The sequence below is a fragment of the Juglans regia genome, chromosome 8 (genome assembly GCF_001411555.2).
Source record: "Juglans regia cultivar Chandler chromosome 8, Walnut 2.0, whole genome shotgun sequence".
Lineage (NCBI taxonomy): Eukaryota > Viridiplantae > Streptophyta > Magnoliopsida > Fagales > Juglandaceae > Juglans > Juglans regia.
The window spans coordinates 20,874,143-20,891,142 of record NC_049908.1 but is presented as its reverse complement, the minus strand read 5'-3'; the positions used below and the strand labels follow the sequence as shown (position 1 = coordinate 20,891,142).

The 17,000-nt window shown below is 36.1% G+C and overlaps 1 protein-coding gene across 1 annotated transcript; it reads left to right on the top strand.

Annotated features, from left to right (window-relative positions):
* Positions 1-5,171: 5,171 nt before the first annotated feature.
* Positions 5,172-15,980, top strand: LOC109021136 (flowering locus K homology domain-like). The gene is made up of 6 exons (XM_019003697.2): positions 5,172-5,813; positions 11,901-12,153; positions 13,407-13,555; positions 13,647-13,922; positions 14,245-14,439; positions 15,554-15,980. Exons 1-6 carry the CDS (start codon positions 5,478-5,480, stop codon positions 15,728-15,730), a joined length of 1,386 nt encoding a protein of 461 aa, XP_018859242.1. The 5' UTR covers positions 5,172-5,477; the 3' UTR covers positions 15,731-15,980.
* Positions 15,981-17,000: the final 1,020 nt, after the last annotated feature.

Sequence of the window (17,000 nt, the reverse complement as noted above, 5' to 3'; positions counted from 1 at the left end):
CCCCATATAAGCTTAGCATAGAAATTCAAGACATTGTACTTTCAATTTCAGCATTTAAAATCAAACTATGGACAAGTAGTAGCATCAGCATCACAAAATAATCAGCAATCTCCAACAGCCAGTATGAAAACACAATTTACAAAGTATAGAAGGTAATATGCCTTTGAGAAGAAGAATAACCTTTTTGAAAGCAACCTCTAACTTTGATGGAATTTTATGCCTTTGAGAAGTGTTGATAGAGCACAACTTACAGCTATCCGTTGGCAGAGCACCAGAAAAATAAGATACTAGCAACTAAAAAGATGGTACTAGCAGCATCGCAACTGGATTGAAATAAATTCAAGAGGCATGAAATAGGTGATATAAATAAACTCTAATAACATTAACAAATACATTGACAATGTTGTGGATCTTCCCAAGATGTCTATGAAACTAACAAATGTTAACAACAACAAAGGACACATAAAAAGGTCAAATTACATAACGCCAATGAAAAATTACAACTCAGTATCAACAACTAATCAAGCTCTAATGCACAAGCTAGTCACTAATCAACTATGCATATCCAATGTGCTCTAATCAACTATGCAAAACCCATGCTCACCTATGGACATCATCCATTACCAAAAATCTTCGTTGTGCCAGGGGATTCATTAACTGATCAAACGCACGTGAGAAAATATCGTTAGACAGTGGGGGCTGAAGTGCCTGTAACAAGGCCACATAGTGTGAAAAAGAATCGAAACCGTCATCACTATCCATGCAATGTGTGGATCCTTTACTACACTTTTCCCCTGACGCTTCCCCTGCTCTCGTAACACTTTCGGCGTGCCTCATAGGAACGTGTGATCGCTGCAACCATGTTCAATATGTCCTCGTCGTGCTGGTTGCTTTGCCTCCTTCTGACGACGTCGGGACGAGCAAGTCGGTGGTATCCCCGTGTTCATGGGAAACTGCGACGGGCCACCAAAGACAAAATTCCAACCTGCTTGGGTGCCAAGTGCCGAGCCCCGATGCTACATCTCATCGTCAAGACGCTCCTCCTCGTTCGAAGATGGTGGTGGTTGGGTGGACGCTTGGTGGAGTGTGCCCGTGGCAACAACAGCACCAAAAATGGTACAGAGGTATGCATATCGTGGGCAATCTGAGGTACGAAACTTCTTCACTTGTGACTTGGCCTGGACAAGGAATTTAGTTCAATATATTAAGGAGGGATTAAGGCGGGAAAAAGTGATAATTAATAAAGGGATTATTGTATAATATGAAAATATGGCGTGGTTAGAGATTCGTTACCCTAATGGCATTTGCCTAGTGTTCGTCGCTCCCTAGAACCGTTTTGGTATCGAGGTCCCATCCCATACAAGTTTGGTGCATGAGGTCCATGAAAAGTCGTTGCATCATCTTAAGCTAATGTATTTTTTCCTTGATTTGGCTCTCATCGTATGTCCTTACGCCCACAATCGTAAAACGTGCAGCATAGGAAACATGGTCCCTAGAAGTGATCTTCCTAGCCCTCAATGCACCATTAAGGGCGTCAACTAACATCATGTTAATGAAGACGTCCTCCATTCTATTCGCCCAAATCATCGGATCAACGTGTGAAATGTCGGTATCGGGGTCCATGTGAAAATGCTAATAATATGATATTTCAATCCAAAGATATTTATATCATATGTGGCTAAATAAATGATAAAAGAAATCTAAATTTTTTAATTTAGAAGTGGGTCATACCTGCCGAGGGTGAGGTAGTCGAGAGGAGCGTAGGTAGTAACGCTAACAAATTAAAAATATTGTTAAAAACAATTTGTTGGCAACATGAAATCCAAATAAATGTGTTGTAAAATTATTCACGTGATCACATGCCAGCGTGAGATTAATTACCCACATAATCAATGAAGATGTTGTATAATATTATTTTTCTGGGCAGAGGCTTTGTAATTATTAGCAAGCATGAATGGTACAAGGTGCATATATGCAGGACATGCAATTGTTTTGTAGAACTGTGATGTGGGGGGCTGAAATTGCAAGGAAGTGAAGGATTGAATTAGTCTGAAAATTAACTAAGCAATCGATGTCCACTGCTTCATAATTCATACCACAGATCATAAATGTTTAAAAAAAAAAACAACCAACCATTTCGCTTGGTGAGATATATATATATATATATATATATTTATATATATGGTGGGCTGTGAGATGTCTGGGATGGATTGGGTTTTGCCTGTACACTTCTTTATATAAGAGCTCGATAGCTCAGATCCAATTGAATGGAACACGAGGGGTTATTTGAAAAAAAAAAAAAACATCTCAACTGATTTAATCTCATTTCATATAATTATTACAAAATTTTCAAACTTTTACACAAAATATAACAAGTACAAGATGACATGAATGCACTGAAGGACGAATTAGTGAAGCTGCGTTTGGGATATATGTAAGTTATTTGTATTACTATTTATTTATTTCATTGCCTAATAGTCTAAGGTATGGGATTGTTCAAGTGCTATGCTAGAAACCTTTGAATTTATCATTTGCATAGAAAGAGAGAACCCAAGAAAAGAAATGAAAAAAAGAAGCTCATTCAATTGGTGATGTTAACTTTCATAGTATCCAAACACTTTCCTAGAGCAATAACCTTTGGAATTTGTTTTTCCTTTAGTTCCTACTCCTATATATATCTCTCTGATCTTATAGGTGGATGCTGGAAAAGGAACTGGAAACTTCATTGAGCTCCAAAACCTAGAGGACTAGTTGAGTGAAGGGGTATTATCAGTGAAGGACAAGAGGGTGCTAAATTTTAGACTTTACATTCTATACTTTCTTTTTTGACTAGATTGAATGTGCTTATTTGAGAAATCAGCCTTTCACATTATATAATTCCGTTGTAATTTTGTACTCTTAACAGCAATTCCATAGGTTTATTACATAATAAAATGATCATGTGAATAATATAATACACACTTAGATGTGATTTTTTTTTTCCAAATGGATATGTAGAAGGACTGATTCCTTTCATATATGCACCCATTTAAGTCCAAATCAGTCTTTCACTTCTTTTAAATGGCAGCCTACTATTCAGATTAAAAGCTGGGTTCATATATAGTTTCTTTCAAGTTTCCAGCTCCTCATATTACTTTCTCCACTAGAAATTTTTCCTCTACCTCTGAATTTCATCTAGAAAGTACTTGATGCAAGTTACCTTCACTTTTTGCATCTAATATGAATATCTTAAGAAAACACATTTCCACCAAAAAATCTTCTAAGATAAACTAGATGGAGCAAAACTAAACTACAAAACCTTATGTATCTCAGTAGGAGCTGGTAATGGAGACCTGTTATAATTATAGGGTTTGGTTGGTCTTTTAGCTGCATGTCTCTAACTTTTCCCTCATATAAATACAAGTATTGTGTTTGTCACTTAATATTGACAAAGTAGAACATATCAGTTAATTGTTCAGATGTTCAATTGAGTTTTTCTTATAGCCTTCTCAATAATATTTTCTTCCAATTCCTGGTCCTCTTATCTGCCAATAACTTTAACTTTGCTAAATTATTTTGGTATTTAGTGGTCATCCAAGTTTTTTAATGCAAATATTAAAGACAACCCGATTGGTAATAGGGTTTTTATCTGCCCATCAGTTGCTCAGTTTCATGTTCTACCATTTTAAATTCAAAAACATAAGAGAGTCCATTCAAACCCAAAACAGTCAACAACCACTAATCGATCCACAACCATAAACAAATCAGTCTAATGCATTAATCACCAACAATAAACAAGATATTTGCAGAAATTATTCATATAAAAAAAAAAGAAATATTAGAGGGTTCCTAAAACACTACCTGGTATGACCTCATTATCGGACCTGTGATGCCCTTGGAGAGGATGGTGAGGGAGCGTTTATGGCAGTTGTTTTTGAGAGATAAACCCAGGTTGCAGCACCTAACCGTGGTGCACGAGCGGGGGGTTTTGGCACCTTTTGGCATTTTCCTATATGTAGGGTGCTTGGAGAAATGAAAGGGGAGAAGAGGACTTCATAGCAATCAGTTCAGTGATGGGTAGGGGAACAGGGGGGAGATTCGCACGGCAAGAACAACAAAGGTTCCACACAGAGTTCGATTTTTCTTGGAGATGAGTTTTTCTTGGGATGTCGTTTGGAAGGAAATCTGAATGGCGATGATTAATGTGTGTAGTCGAGGGATGCACCAGAATCAATTTTCCCGAGAGAGATGGAATCGAAATCTTATGAGATGGGATGGCTGAAAGAAGATTCGCATGGCTTGCAAGTTCGAAATGGGACTTACGGGAGAGAGGAGACAGACTGCGAGATTCGCACTGTAGAAAGCAGTCAACAATGTTGAGTGAAGGGATAGAACTACTGAGATGAAAATATTGGGATAAAATTGTGTTTGTTTTCGGGAAACTATCTAACCGTACGAAAACTGGTTTTAAGGTTTTGAAAGTTTTGGGTTTATCTCCGAAAACAAACGGGCCCTAAGATAAGGTTTGAATATGGAGTTGAGATGAAAATTAAAAGTTGAATAAAATATTATTAGAATATTATTTTTTAATATGATTATTGTTTTGAAATTTGAAGAAGTTGAATTGTTTATTTTCTTTTATGTGAGAATTTTTAAAAGTTATAATGATGAGATGAGATTAGATGGTTTGAGAGTGTTTCTAATCCAAACCTATTCTAAAAAAGGCCACATTAAATTGTATATTTACATTTTTTAAATAATACTATATTAAGAACAATAAGAGATTTAACAAATATGCAAATCTATTTAAATTATTAAGAAATTATATAATTCCTAGGTAAATCATAAATGATGCATTTTTTTTTTTAAATTATATAATTCATAGGTAAATGATGCATTTGTTAAGAAGAAATCATTAACAAATGCCAAAATAGAAAAAAAAATGTACAAAGAATTACAGATTTATACAAAAATATAGAAATAGACCTAAAGATACACAAAGGTTAAAATAGAGAGAATAAAATACTGTGCAATATTAAAGTTCATCTCTTTAAATTTTTTATTTCCTTAAGAATTAAAAAAAAAAAAAAAAAATTCTGAACGCCATCTCTGATAAAAATCTAAAATGGGCTGGGTCTGTAGAGCCCAAACAATTCATATAAACCCAGCCACCCCCCGTACCAATTCCCCATACGGCGCCGTTTAGAAAAAGGCCCACTCACGTAACCCTAATTTTTTTCCTCTCTTTCCCTCTCTCACCGTCCTCTTCTTCCCTTCCTGCGCCGACGCTCACTTTTTTTTTTTCTCAACACCTTCTCTCTTTCTCCCACTTCTTCGTCTCTCTCATCTCTCTCTCTCGCTCTCTCTCTCTCTGTTTCTCTCTCCATCAGCCGGTAACCCTCTCTGTTTAATTTCTCAACCAAAGCCCTCTCTGTTTCTTTTCTCTTGATGATATAAGTGGTCAACTGTCTTATTTTACCGTCCCCAGCACCACACTAATGGCTGAAGTTGAGGTTGATCAAAGTTCTGGTGAACCAGAAGCCGATCAAGTTCCCGATCAAGTATCTGATCAAGTATTTGATCAAGTAGTCGTTCAGGTTCCTGAAAACTCGGAGCCTGAACAAAAGAAAGAGCTTGATGAGGATTCTGTAGTTGGAAGTGATGAAAAAAAGTGGCCTGGGTGGCCTGGAGAGAATGTTTTCCGGATGTTGGTTCCCGCACAAAAGGTTGGTAGTATAATTGGTCGCAGAGGAGAGTTCATAAAAAAAATAGTTGAGGAGACAAGAGCTCGCATCAAAATTCTTGATGGTCCTCCCGGGACAGCAGAAAGAGCTGTGAGTTTGTTTCTAATTTCATGTATTTCAGTCTATTTCGTAATGGGATATTCATGAATAGACTGGTATGCAAGTGCTGGGTAATGTATGTTGTTTGGTGGTTTTATCTCCTATGTATATACTCATTTTGGGCAAATCAATTTGTTCCCTAACATGCCAAATATTAATATCTGTTCTTTTCATCTTTGGTAACTGCAAGTTTCTACATGGAACTTCATTTTTGTAACTTTAAGTTTCTACATGGAACATATTTAACTATTTATTTGTATTGAAAAATAGTAATGTATAAGGTTAGGTATGTATGGTAGTGCTGTGTGCAAATTGTCTCAATTGCTCCTCAGAAGTTAAGTTTGGTTGCTTATAACTTTTTGTAATTGTTGAAAAGTTTTACTTATATAAAACAAAATAATTGTTGAAAAGTTTTTGTTCTTGATGTTGTGGTTTGACCTCAATGTGTGTGAAACCAATGATGTCAGCCATATAGTAGTAATATGATATGTAGGATTTGCTAGAATTAACATAGACGAGAGGTGGGGCTTTCTATCTTTTCCTAGAACTTTCTTGTCAGATTTAGTAGAGTTTTCCTATCATTTCTAATCCTGTTCCAATCCATATTAGGTATATAAGTCCATCACTAGGACGTCTGGGAAAAAGTAATGCTATTATGAGTTGGTGTAGGATTTTAGGTCTAAGTGAATAATGGCATTATACACCTAGTCTTGATGTTATAACGAAAATTAGGATGGACTTATGATATTATAGGAACTCAATCATTCTCCATATACACTAGTTGAGTACTATGAAAACTTAGTGGAAAACTCTTGAAAATTAATATAATTTATTCATTGTATAAATGTACACGCTTCTTGACTGCTATTTCGAAGGGTAGGTAACTATCCAAACTCATCTAAACTATGAAAAAAACCTAAGAGACATAAGAAAGGATGGGAGTGGGTTGTGCGTTTTAATAGAACCGATCTTTAAAAATGATTTAAGTAAAAGAAGATACAAAGGAAGATCAAGGCACACAATCCATAAAATATGAATATAATTACATCTATTGTAATAACAAAAATGAATCTTTGCAGGTTTCATTTGCAAATTTTTAAGGCAACGACTCAATCATCAATAAGATCTCAAACTTGAAGAACCAAAGACCCAGATTGTAGGGATCAGCATTGTGTATTACAAAGTGCTGAAAAGTTGATCTGGAAAAACCATATGCATCTTTTACCAAGAAGCTCTGCGTTCTATCTGGTAACTTCAAAACCTGGATGATTGATGTCTTACGACAGATTGTAAACATCATAAAAGAAACTCGTAATCCACAATAACATGATACAGAGATTGCCAGAAATTCTATATTGCTAATAAATTATGCTTGTACTAAATTAGGACCAACAGAAACTATATCAACTATAACTTGTGTTCATCTTACCGATCAAAAACACTATGTTAACTTGCCCATGTAAAATTCTAAATTTATTTATTTCTAGTGTTGTAGTTTGTTACAAAACACTATTATGAACCAGAATTTATTGTATAAAGCATCACAATCCGCTACTATGCTCTTGAAAGAAAAAAGAAAAAGAAAATACTAGTACTTGTGTATAATGCTGCAACCAAATTGTTACTTCGTAATACAGCGATTCTGAATTCTTAGCTTATAAGTCGGTATGGTCTAAGGCTTTACTATTGTTGAGCTGAAGTATTCTTTGGCATGGTGGAATTTCTACTTAACTTATGCCACCAACAGGAAATTCGTTAAAAAAGATCTTGGTTGTCGGTTGATGTAAATTAATAGTTTTTCCCATTTGTGTTTGCCATTTATTTTTAAAATTCTTGGAGGTCACAAATTTGCTCTATTGGTTATATATGATAGAAACCCCTATTTCCTATCACAAAAAATTTGAAATAAACCCCCATGTACCTTACTCATCTGCATCGAAATGTTCTTCCTTGGTAGTTCTTTTCCTTCTAGGCTCTCTCTCTCAAAACAAATTTACAAAAAACCCATGTTTTAGTCAAACTAGTTTTTCTTGGACCAATGTAAATTTGGGTGCTTTTTAATGAAATGACAACAATCACAGCATGATGAGGCTTGGCAGCTATGTTGGCCACTCATGGCTGTGGGGAGATAACTGCCTTCTTGTTTAAATTATGTTTCTTGCAAGAGATGAGAATTGCAACTGGCTTGTAAGTGCCTTTCCTTTGATCTTATTGTGTGTGTATCCTGTGCTACCATCTAAACCTATATTTACCTAACTCATTTTTATATCAAAGAACTATCTTTTACAAATAGATATTCAACCGTTTGAAAGTTTTCTTCCAGTTTTGAATGTCGCTTCAATTTAAATATCTGACTCTCTTGAGTGTTTGGTTTTGAATTTCTTTTTTGGATAAGTTGTAAAAAAATTATATTAATAAAAAAAAAATCAATAGGCATAGCTCAAGTACCTATGACTTATACAAGAGAAACACCTAACTAGGATTTACAAAATGATATAAGAACTGTGGACAGTCCATTAAAATCTATCTCAACTGCCCAAAAGAACAGTGTTGAGAATGAAATCTTTAAGCTTGTCCATTGTCCTCTTGCAATCTTTAGAGCTTCTATCATTCGCCCCTCTTTTTTAAATCATTGTTCTCATGGGCGGGGGCCATTGTTTGTAATGGGCTAAATGTCCATATTTTCTCCTTTCGATTGTAAACTCTAACTAGGTGCTTCTCATGTATACTCCATGTGTACTTGGGCTTTGCCTATTTCTATGAACAAAACTTCTTAATTACCTATAAAAAACAAAAATCATTCGCCCCTCTAAATGCATCACAATAGGTATATAGAAACCATATTCCATATGGCTGCAACTTATGGATTGTCATGTAAGCCAGTCCAATTTGAAAGTCCACCAATCTTTTGGGCATGAACCATGCTAGCCCCACTCTAATAAAGAAATCATTCCATATGGTCTTGCTACCTTGCTGATGTAATAGCAAGTGATCTATAGCTTCTCTATTCTTCTTGCACATACAACACTAGTCCACTACAATGGTCAAGTGTTTCTTTAGGTTGTTTGTAGTAATAATCTTCCCTAGGGAAGTATTCCAAACAAAAAGGCCGCTTTCTAAGGTACCTTAGTCTTCTAGATAGTCCTAGAAAATGTCCGTCTCGAACTATCATGCTTCAAGAGTACTGTAAGTTGAAAAACTACGTCTCAATCTTGAGCTACTTTGAAAAAAAGGCATTCATCGTGCAGAATCACTGGAGAGTCCCAAAAGATCAGCTGTTGAAGCTTCCTTTGCTCGCACAAGCTCATATACTACTGAAACAGTTAGTTCAAGGACCCCATCTCCACACGGATAGATCACGGAAAACTTTAATACGGGAACCATCACCCACCTTATGCTGTGTGTCTCAAGAAAATCCCACAAGCCTCCTCTTATATGCTTCCACAACACCACTCCATGGAGCTCGATTGAACACCTTTTTATGGGCTCCCAACCCTTCCTTGGAGATTGGATTGCATTACTTCGCTCAATTTCTCAGATGAAATTCAAACTTATCACCCATCCTACTACATAAAAATTCACGTTGTAGCTACTCTATATGGTTAGCACCTTATTGGGAAGTGGAAATGAGGACAAGAAATATGTGGGCCAGTTGGAGAGGATGCTTTTGATCTAGGTAATACTTCCACCTTTGGACAAGTAAAGCCTCTTCCAACTATCCAATCTATGCTTGATATTTTCGATCACACCATCTAAAATAGCCATTGTCTTGAAAAAACAAGTATTTTTTTTGGTATCTTTTAAAAGTTTATAATTCCCCTTTAACCTTTTTAAAAGAACTCTATCCAAAAAATTATAGCAATTTTACTATTTTCTAGAAAAACTTGAAAAACATATATAGAATTTGGTTTTTATTAGAATTCTCAATATAGCCCCAAGTCTCATGTATTCAAATTCAAAAGTGATATCTTAAAAGAACTCCATGTCTATTCTTTCTATTCTTCTTTGGGTCTCAGCCAAACTTTTTCTTTTTTGTTTTCTCTATATCTTTTTTTTTTGCATGACATTTCTTTTAAAGTTTCTTCTAAAATTTCCCTTCTAGTTAACAATAAATGTATTCAGTTTTTTTTCTAAAGAAGGTAAAGTATTATCTATATTTAAGTACGATATCTCAAATGGATAGATATATTTATATGATTATTTTTGTATTATATATTCATTATGAAGATATATAAAAATATTTATTATATTTTAGACTTTTAGGTGCCGTTTGGATAGTGAGTTGAGATGAAAATTGAAAGTTGAATAAAAATGTTTATATTTTACTTATAAAAAAAAGAATATTATTTTTTAATTATTATTGTTTTGGGATTTGAAAAAGTTAAATTGTTTATTATATTTTGTGTGGGAATTTGGGAAGGTTGTAATGATGAAATGAGATAAGATGAGATTAAACACTTCTTGTATCCAAACCGGGCCTTAGTGATAAATCTTTAATATCTTCAGCCCGCCCCCCCCCCCGAGATAAATTTTTGGATCTGATTTCAAACCAATGACTTAGCTAGATTCACTCTCAAATTAAAGACAACTTCAAAGCATAATGGAAGTGCTCCAGTAGCTTGAATGTGACATTGGTTTGCCCTAGAAAAATTGAAGGTATAATTTGCAAATAAGAGATGCGAAATATCAAGTGTACCATAGTTGCTATTCCCCACTGATAAATAAGAAAGAAAGCCACTATCCACAAAACCTAAAATATTTTACTGAGAGCTTCCATGACAATGAAAAAAAAGTAATGTAGATAGTGGATCCTATCACACACCATGAGAAAAGAAATTTGTTGAAGAAACCAATTGGAGAGCCACTCATTAAGATAGAAAAGAAATTTGTAGAGAGACAACATGCTAACCAAAAACTCCATCTCTTCTTAAAGCCAATTTTAGCAAGCAAGTTAAACAACAAATTCCATTTGATGTGATCATAAGCCTTCTTCATGTCTATTCGATGTTTTTTTTCTCTTTTTAATAGGTAATCAATAATTTTTATTCTTAAAGAAAATAGGCATAGCCCATGTACACATGACACATACAAGAGAAATACCTAACTAGGATTTACAACTAAAATAAGAAAATAATGGGCGCTAAGCCATTTAAAATCTATTGCCACCACCCACAAGATCAAGTTTTAAAACGGAACGCTTTCAATTCATCTATTGTGCGCTCGTGATCTTCAAATCTTCTATCATATCCCTCCAAATACACGAACGCCTACATAAGCCATCTTCCAAATTATCGCCACTTGTGGGTTGCCATGAAGGCCTTTGCAACTTGCAAGAAAATCCACCAGTCTTCTAGGCATGACCCATGATATTTCAACTCTTGCAAAAAAGTCTTCCCACAAAGTCTTGGCCTCCTCACAATGTAGAAGACTAGAAGAAGATAATCCACTGGTTGACCATTCATCTTGCACATGCAACACTAATCCAAGCCATGATCTATCGATTTCTTAGGTTGGACAGACAGTGAATCTATCTTTCTTGGAGAGGCTCCATGTGATCTTGTCAATAGTTCCAACTGTCATCTTGTGGAGTACAACAGAGTAAAAACTGGACATCCAAGTCCTAGTCCTAGTCCTGTGCTACTCTGATGAAGTTAACATTCCATTGAGGAGAGGCTCTAGGGAATTCCAAGAGCTAAGCTATTGAATCTTCTTTCGCCTGTGCAATATCTTTGAGGCTTCGGTTACCACACCATATGTCATGCCAAAACTTGATTTGAGAGCCATCACCCAACTCAATAGGACTGTTTTTGGAGTAGGCTTCCCATCCTCTTCCTATGTGCTTCCACAAACCCACCCCATGTGGTCCACTTACTTCATTTGAGCACTAGCAGTCCCATGCTTCACTGCACTTCAATGTTTCTTTCTTCTTATTCTTTCCTGTTCTTATGTTATTGAGATAAGTTTTTTTTCCCGGAAATACCTAAGGATAGTTTGTTTTTGTAATTGTGTTTTGTATGTAGATCTTAGTGCTTACGCTTAATGCATGTTGCCGGTGTTGCTATTTGTTGTTTTGAATAGGTCATGGTATCTGCCAAGGAGGAGCCTGACTCTTCTCTTCCTCCAGCTATGGATGGCCTTCTGAGAGTTCATAAACGTATTGTTGATGGTTTGGAGGGTGATTCTTCTCATGCTCCTCCTGGCACCGGGGGCAAGGTTTCAACAAGGCTTCTCGTGGCTGCCTCTCAAGCTGGAAGCTTGATTGGAAAACAGGGAGGAACAGTTAAATCCATTCAAGAAGCCTCTAATTGTATTGTTAGAGTTCTTGGAGCAGGTTTTTTATTTATGAGATTTAATTCTCTACATTTTTTGTTCATTTTGAGTTATTCTGTGAATACCAAATTGGCACTCATCTCAAGTAACCTCACCTCTCTATTTATTTGCCATTGCTGCAAACCAACATCATAATGGTTGATCACATGAGCATATTTATGTTAATACTGAACATATCACAGATTGGTGGCATTTTTTGTGGTGCACTGAAGTAGAAAGTCGTAAATTTGCAATATAAATTTTGCTTTCCTGTTTAATACAACTGTATAACAGACAATTACCTATCAAAAATAAAATAACAGACACAATCTTTGTTTTAATAAAATTTTATTAATATGCGCAATGGTGCAACCTAGGGTGTGCAAGCCTCATGCAGTCTCTTTGAAAAAAATGGATTTACTATAAAAAAGTGGATTTTTTCAGTTGGGTCCCACTTTTTTCAAAGTGTTTGCACGCCCTAGGCCTGCACAAATAAATTTCCTTAGAATTATGGTCATTCTTGCGCCATCTAACTTTTGGGGCACTGATTTTACTCCTTTCATCTTTTGCTGACAGATTGTGGGGAAGGTTCTTGTTATTTTTTGTGGACACCATACCTATTTTTTGCATTTAATGCTCATTGAAATTGAATTTTATCCAAATGGAAGACTCAAATGTTTGTTTATTAGAAGTGATGTATGGCTCAATAAATTTTTTTTAATATTCCCAAGAGAAATCTGCAAAGTGGGAAGGAAGAAACTAAGAACAGCTTTACAAACTGTCTTGTCTGTTGTTGTTGCTACATTAAGGCTGTGCTGCTATCATATCACCTCACTGTAAATAGTATTGATACGGCCACTTATCCTTTCATTTCTATCATGGTTGTTATGATCGGTCAACTGCTGCTATGGATCTCCTACCACTTCTGATGACCTCTAATTGCCACTTCTGCTAATCATCTTAACATCTCCTTCTGAGAGCTATTACCAACTACCTATTGAAATTCAAATCTTTCAATTAAATTGACTTAATATTTTTCTTCTTTATCTATTTTTATTTTTTAAAATCGCCTCATTGTTGTGAAAAGTAGTCACAACAAGTCACTGGTTGTGGTAGTTCTTAGCTTCCTTTGGTCTTGCGTTTTTGTTTTGCTCGCCTCAGTTGATCATTTTGCATGGATGAGTTCATTTTTAAATTTATATTTCTTTGTTTCTTCTAAGAATATGTTGATACATATCTATGTCTCATAGTCCATTTGTTAAATAATTTCTGCAGAAGACCTACCAGTGTTTGCTCTTCAAGATGATAGGGTAGTTGAAGTTGTAGGGGATCCAGCTGGTGTGCACAAAGCGGTGGAGCTAATTGCATCTCATCTCAGGAAATTTTTAGTTGATCGTAGCATAATTCCAATATTTGAAATGCATGTAAGAAGACGATTCTCATCACTAAAGCAATAAATTGAAGCCAGTTAAGTTTGCCAAGAAATGAAAATGTTGATGTATGCTTTTTTGACAGATGCAAATGGGGAATCCTCAGATGGACCATATGCCGCAACACCAATCGTGGGGTCCACCTCAAGGTGGTCCTCCAAGTGGTGGTGGAGGTCCTGGCTATGGACCTAATTCTCAGTACATGCCACCTCCACGGCAACTTGACAATTACTATCTGCCTTCTGACATGCATCCTCCCATGGAAAAACAGCCTCATCATGGGATATCGGCCTATGGAAGAGAAGCTCCAATGGGTCTACCTGCATCATCAAGTGCCCAAGCTTCATCATTGGTTACCCAGGTTGCTATGTGTCTCCTATCCTCTTATTTTCTTTTGGACCTTTGGTTATTGGTCAACTGAAAAGATACCTCCTGACACTGTTTTGATCTTCTATAGTTAGAGGAACTAAACTGTCCATGGTTACAGTGATGTGGCATGCTAACCAGATGGTTGCAATAATAATAATAATTTTAATAATAATAATAATAATAATAATAATAATAATAATAAAATAGGTCAAAGTGCTGTGTTGTGTTTTAAACATCACTGCTTAATTTGTTGTCACCAATGCACTTTGTCGGTGGACAGGTCATTTGGGATTGATGCTCTTCTTGTTTTGCAGGTCACACAGCAAATGCAGATCCCACTGTTATATGCTGATGCTGTTATTGGGGCAGCTGGTGCAAATATAAGCTATATTCGTAGAGCTAGTGGGGCAACCGTCACCATACAAGAAACTAGGGGTGTTCCTGGAGAAATGACCGTTGAAATCAGTGGAACTACTCCCCAAGTTCTAGCAGCTCAGCAGCTAATACAGGCAATATTCTTTTCTCTGCTTTGATCTATTCTCGTGCCTATTATCACAGTCTATTGGAATGGAAATGTTAAAGTTTCCCTTATTATTTGGGGTTAAAACAGTAATTGTCCCAAATTCTGGGCAGGCTCGTCTTCTTGGGCTTAGCTCAATGAAAACGTTCATATTCAAATGAGGTTAGCATGCCTTTTTGTTATGGGGGTATGGAAAACATCAAGAGAGGGTGGGGGGATGGGTCTAAAGATCAGATTATGGCATTATATATGGTGTGGGACCAGCCTGTGAAGATAGGAAGAAGATGATCATGAAGATCATGGTTCTCCTTTCTTTACTTGTAGTTCTAATACCACAATAACCTGAGAATTAGATACAGTAAGGAAGAAGATGGTTGTTATAATGACAATTCCATTTGCATGTATCCTTTTTGTGTGTGATGTAACGTTTTAGTCTTTTAAGCATAGGTATGCGGGAGTGCATGCATCTTTTTTGTTTTTCTTTTGAAGGGGCGGGTGAGTACTTTGATTGATATTAACAGTTAGGTTTAAACTGAGGGTGTATATTGCCAAAAAGTGGTAGTAGAAGTTGCAAATGGATGGTTTTGGTAGTTCCATGTGCAAAATGAGAAAATGATGGTAATTTCATGCATGTTAAACACTTAAGGGTTGGCTCAAGTGGTAAAGGTCTTGGGCTTGAAGTTATGCTCCCCTTAGGTCTATAAGGTTCAAATCCCCTTGGGTGCAAACAATCTTTAGGGGCCGTTGGACTAGGGGATCTTCCCCTTAAATTACCTGAGGTGCACTTGTGGGAAACTCCTTGCCGAGCCTGTGCACTTTCGGGATTAGTCAGGATGCTGTTCTCGGACACCCGGTGCCAATAAAAAAATAAATGAGCCGAGTTCAATGCCTGGGTAATGAGTATTGGGGCTGAACTTAGGCATCTCATTTCATTAACTTAGGTGTAATTTAGCTCAGGTTTGTGTCCGAGTTCAGCCACAATTTTGAATTGAGCCTCTTGTGAGAGGCTTTTCTCTTTTACACCCCTACTTATAGTATTTTGCTAATTCTGGCGGAATTTGTTCCACATTATTGAATTGTGTTCTTTTAAATTTTTGTTTCAGAATTTCATGGCTGATGCTGGAGCACCAACACAGGCTCAAACAGGTGGGACTACAGACCCAGGTTATAATTCTTATCCACCTCATGGTTCTGTATATGCATCTCCACCTCCCAATTCTGGACATTCAGGCCATACTGGAAATTATGGTTCGGTCTATGGCACAAACTATGGGTACTAAGCCAGTTGATTGATCGGTGTTGTGGAGACTATAATGCACTTACCAATGAAATTCCATTAGGTTAATTGTGATGTTGTAATATTCTTCATGCCAAACTTCAATGTTTTTTTTTGTACTGGTTAATACCAAACTTTAGTGTGTAACTCAGTTTGCATTTTCATTAGAGTTTTATCATGTTCCTTAGGATTATTTGATGCTTGAGCCAATTTAACATTAATGAGACTATTGAGCCAATATTTTTGCTGCTGCTTGTTTTGATTTGCTGAACAAATTCGGTTCTTCGTCTCGTACTCGCTTCCATATAAGCTGGTGACTTGCTATTCCAGATCAATGCTCATTGTTTTAGTACTTCATGAGCGGTGCTGTATGCACTACTGTGTCCACGTGGATCTAATTTCATAATATTCTGCACTTTTTAATGAGTTATTTGTCCTTCACATCCTGGGTATGACGGACTTCATGGTGCAGGAGAACTATGAGTTTCTGTCTTTTTATGAATACCAAAAGTCCTCATATAGACAGGAAAGATCCAAAACCGAGCAAGTTCAAACCAGTAATTTTTCATGTAAATGGACACCCTGGAAAGCATGATGGCACATCCTGCTTCCTAGATCGTTCAGATTGGTAACACGAGCTGTTTATTTGAAACTTTGCTTCATGCCTGTGCTATATACTTCTTGCAAGCTATAGTGAAGCGGCCTTGGCAAGTTAAGTTCTTAAATTCGTGTGGATCTAAAAGTATATGATAAGTTTATGAACAATCCAGTCTTTTGAGGCTTCATCCATTCTCTCAGCTACCTTGCTTTGTAAGCAGTTTGTGTTTGCAAGGTGAAATTCGGGTTCTTGGCCAAGATTCCGATCCAGTCTCTTGAGGCTTCATCCATTCTCTCAGCTTTGTAAGCAGTCTCTTGGCAAATGAACATAGCAGCTTATTAAAAGTTCGAATTCAGCTTGTACATACTCAGGTTTGAATTTGGATATTGGTTAGAATGTTAAACTAGTAAAATTCGGACAAATTCGGTTAAACTCGGTTTAGGCTTGTGAATATTACTCTTATAATGCTCGATTTGGCTCGTTTGAACTCGTTTTGAAGCTCGTAATGTGTTATATATGTCTATTATATTTATTACAAGCTAGCTGTATTTTATAATTTATATACTTAATTATATATTATTAGTTTATTTATAGTTTATCTTATTTAATGTATTTATTATGTTCCCAAAATGTGTATGGGATACTTTGTTTAATTTTTTTTATAGAAGATATTTAA

Excerpts from the sequence above, each read along its gene's own strand:
- LOC109021136 (XM_019003697.2), top strand. The coding sequence starts at position 5,478 with ATGGCTGAAGTTGAGGTTGATCAAAGTTCTGGTGAACCAGAAGCCGAT. Across the intron at positions 5,814-11,900 it reads CCGGGACAGCAGAAAGAGCT|GTCATGGTATCTGCCAAGGA; the intron begins GTGAGTTTGTTT and ends TGTTTTGAATAG. Across the intron at positions 13,556-13,646 it reads TTCCAATATTTGAAATGCAT|ATGCAAATGGGGAATCCTCA; the intron begins GTAAGAAGACGA and ends CTTTTTTGACAG.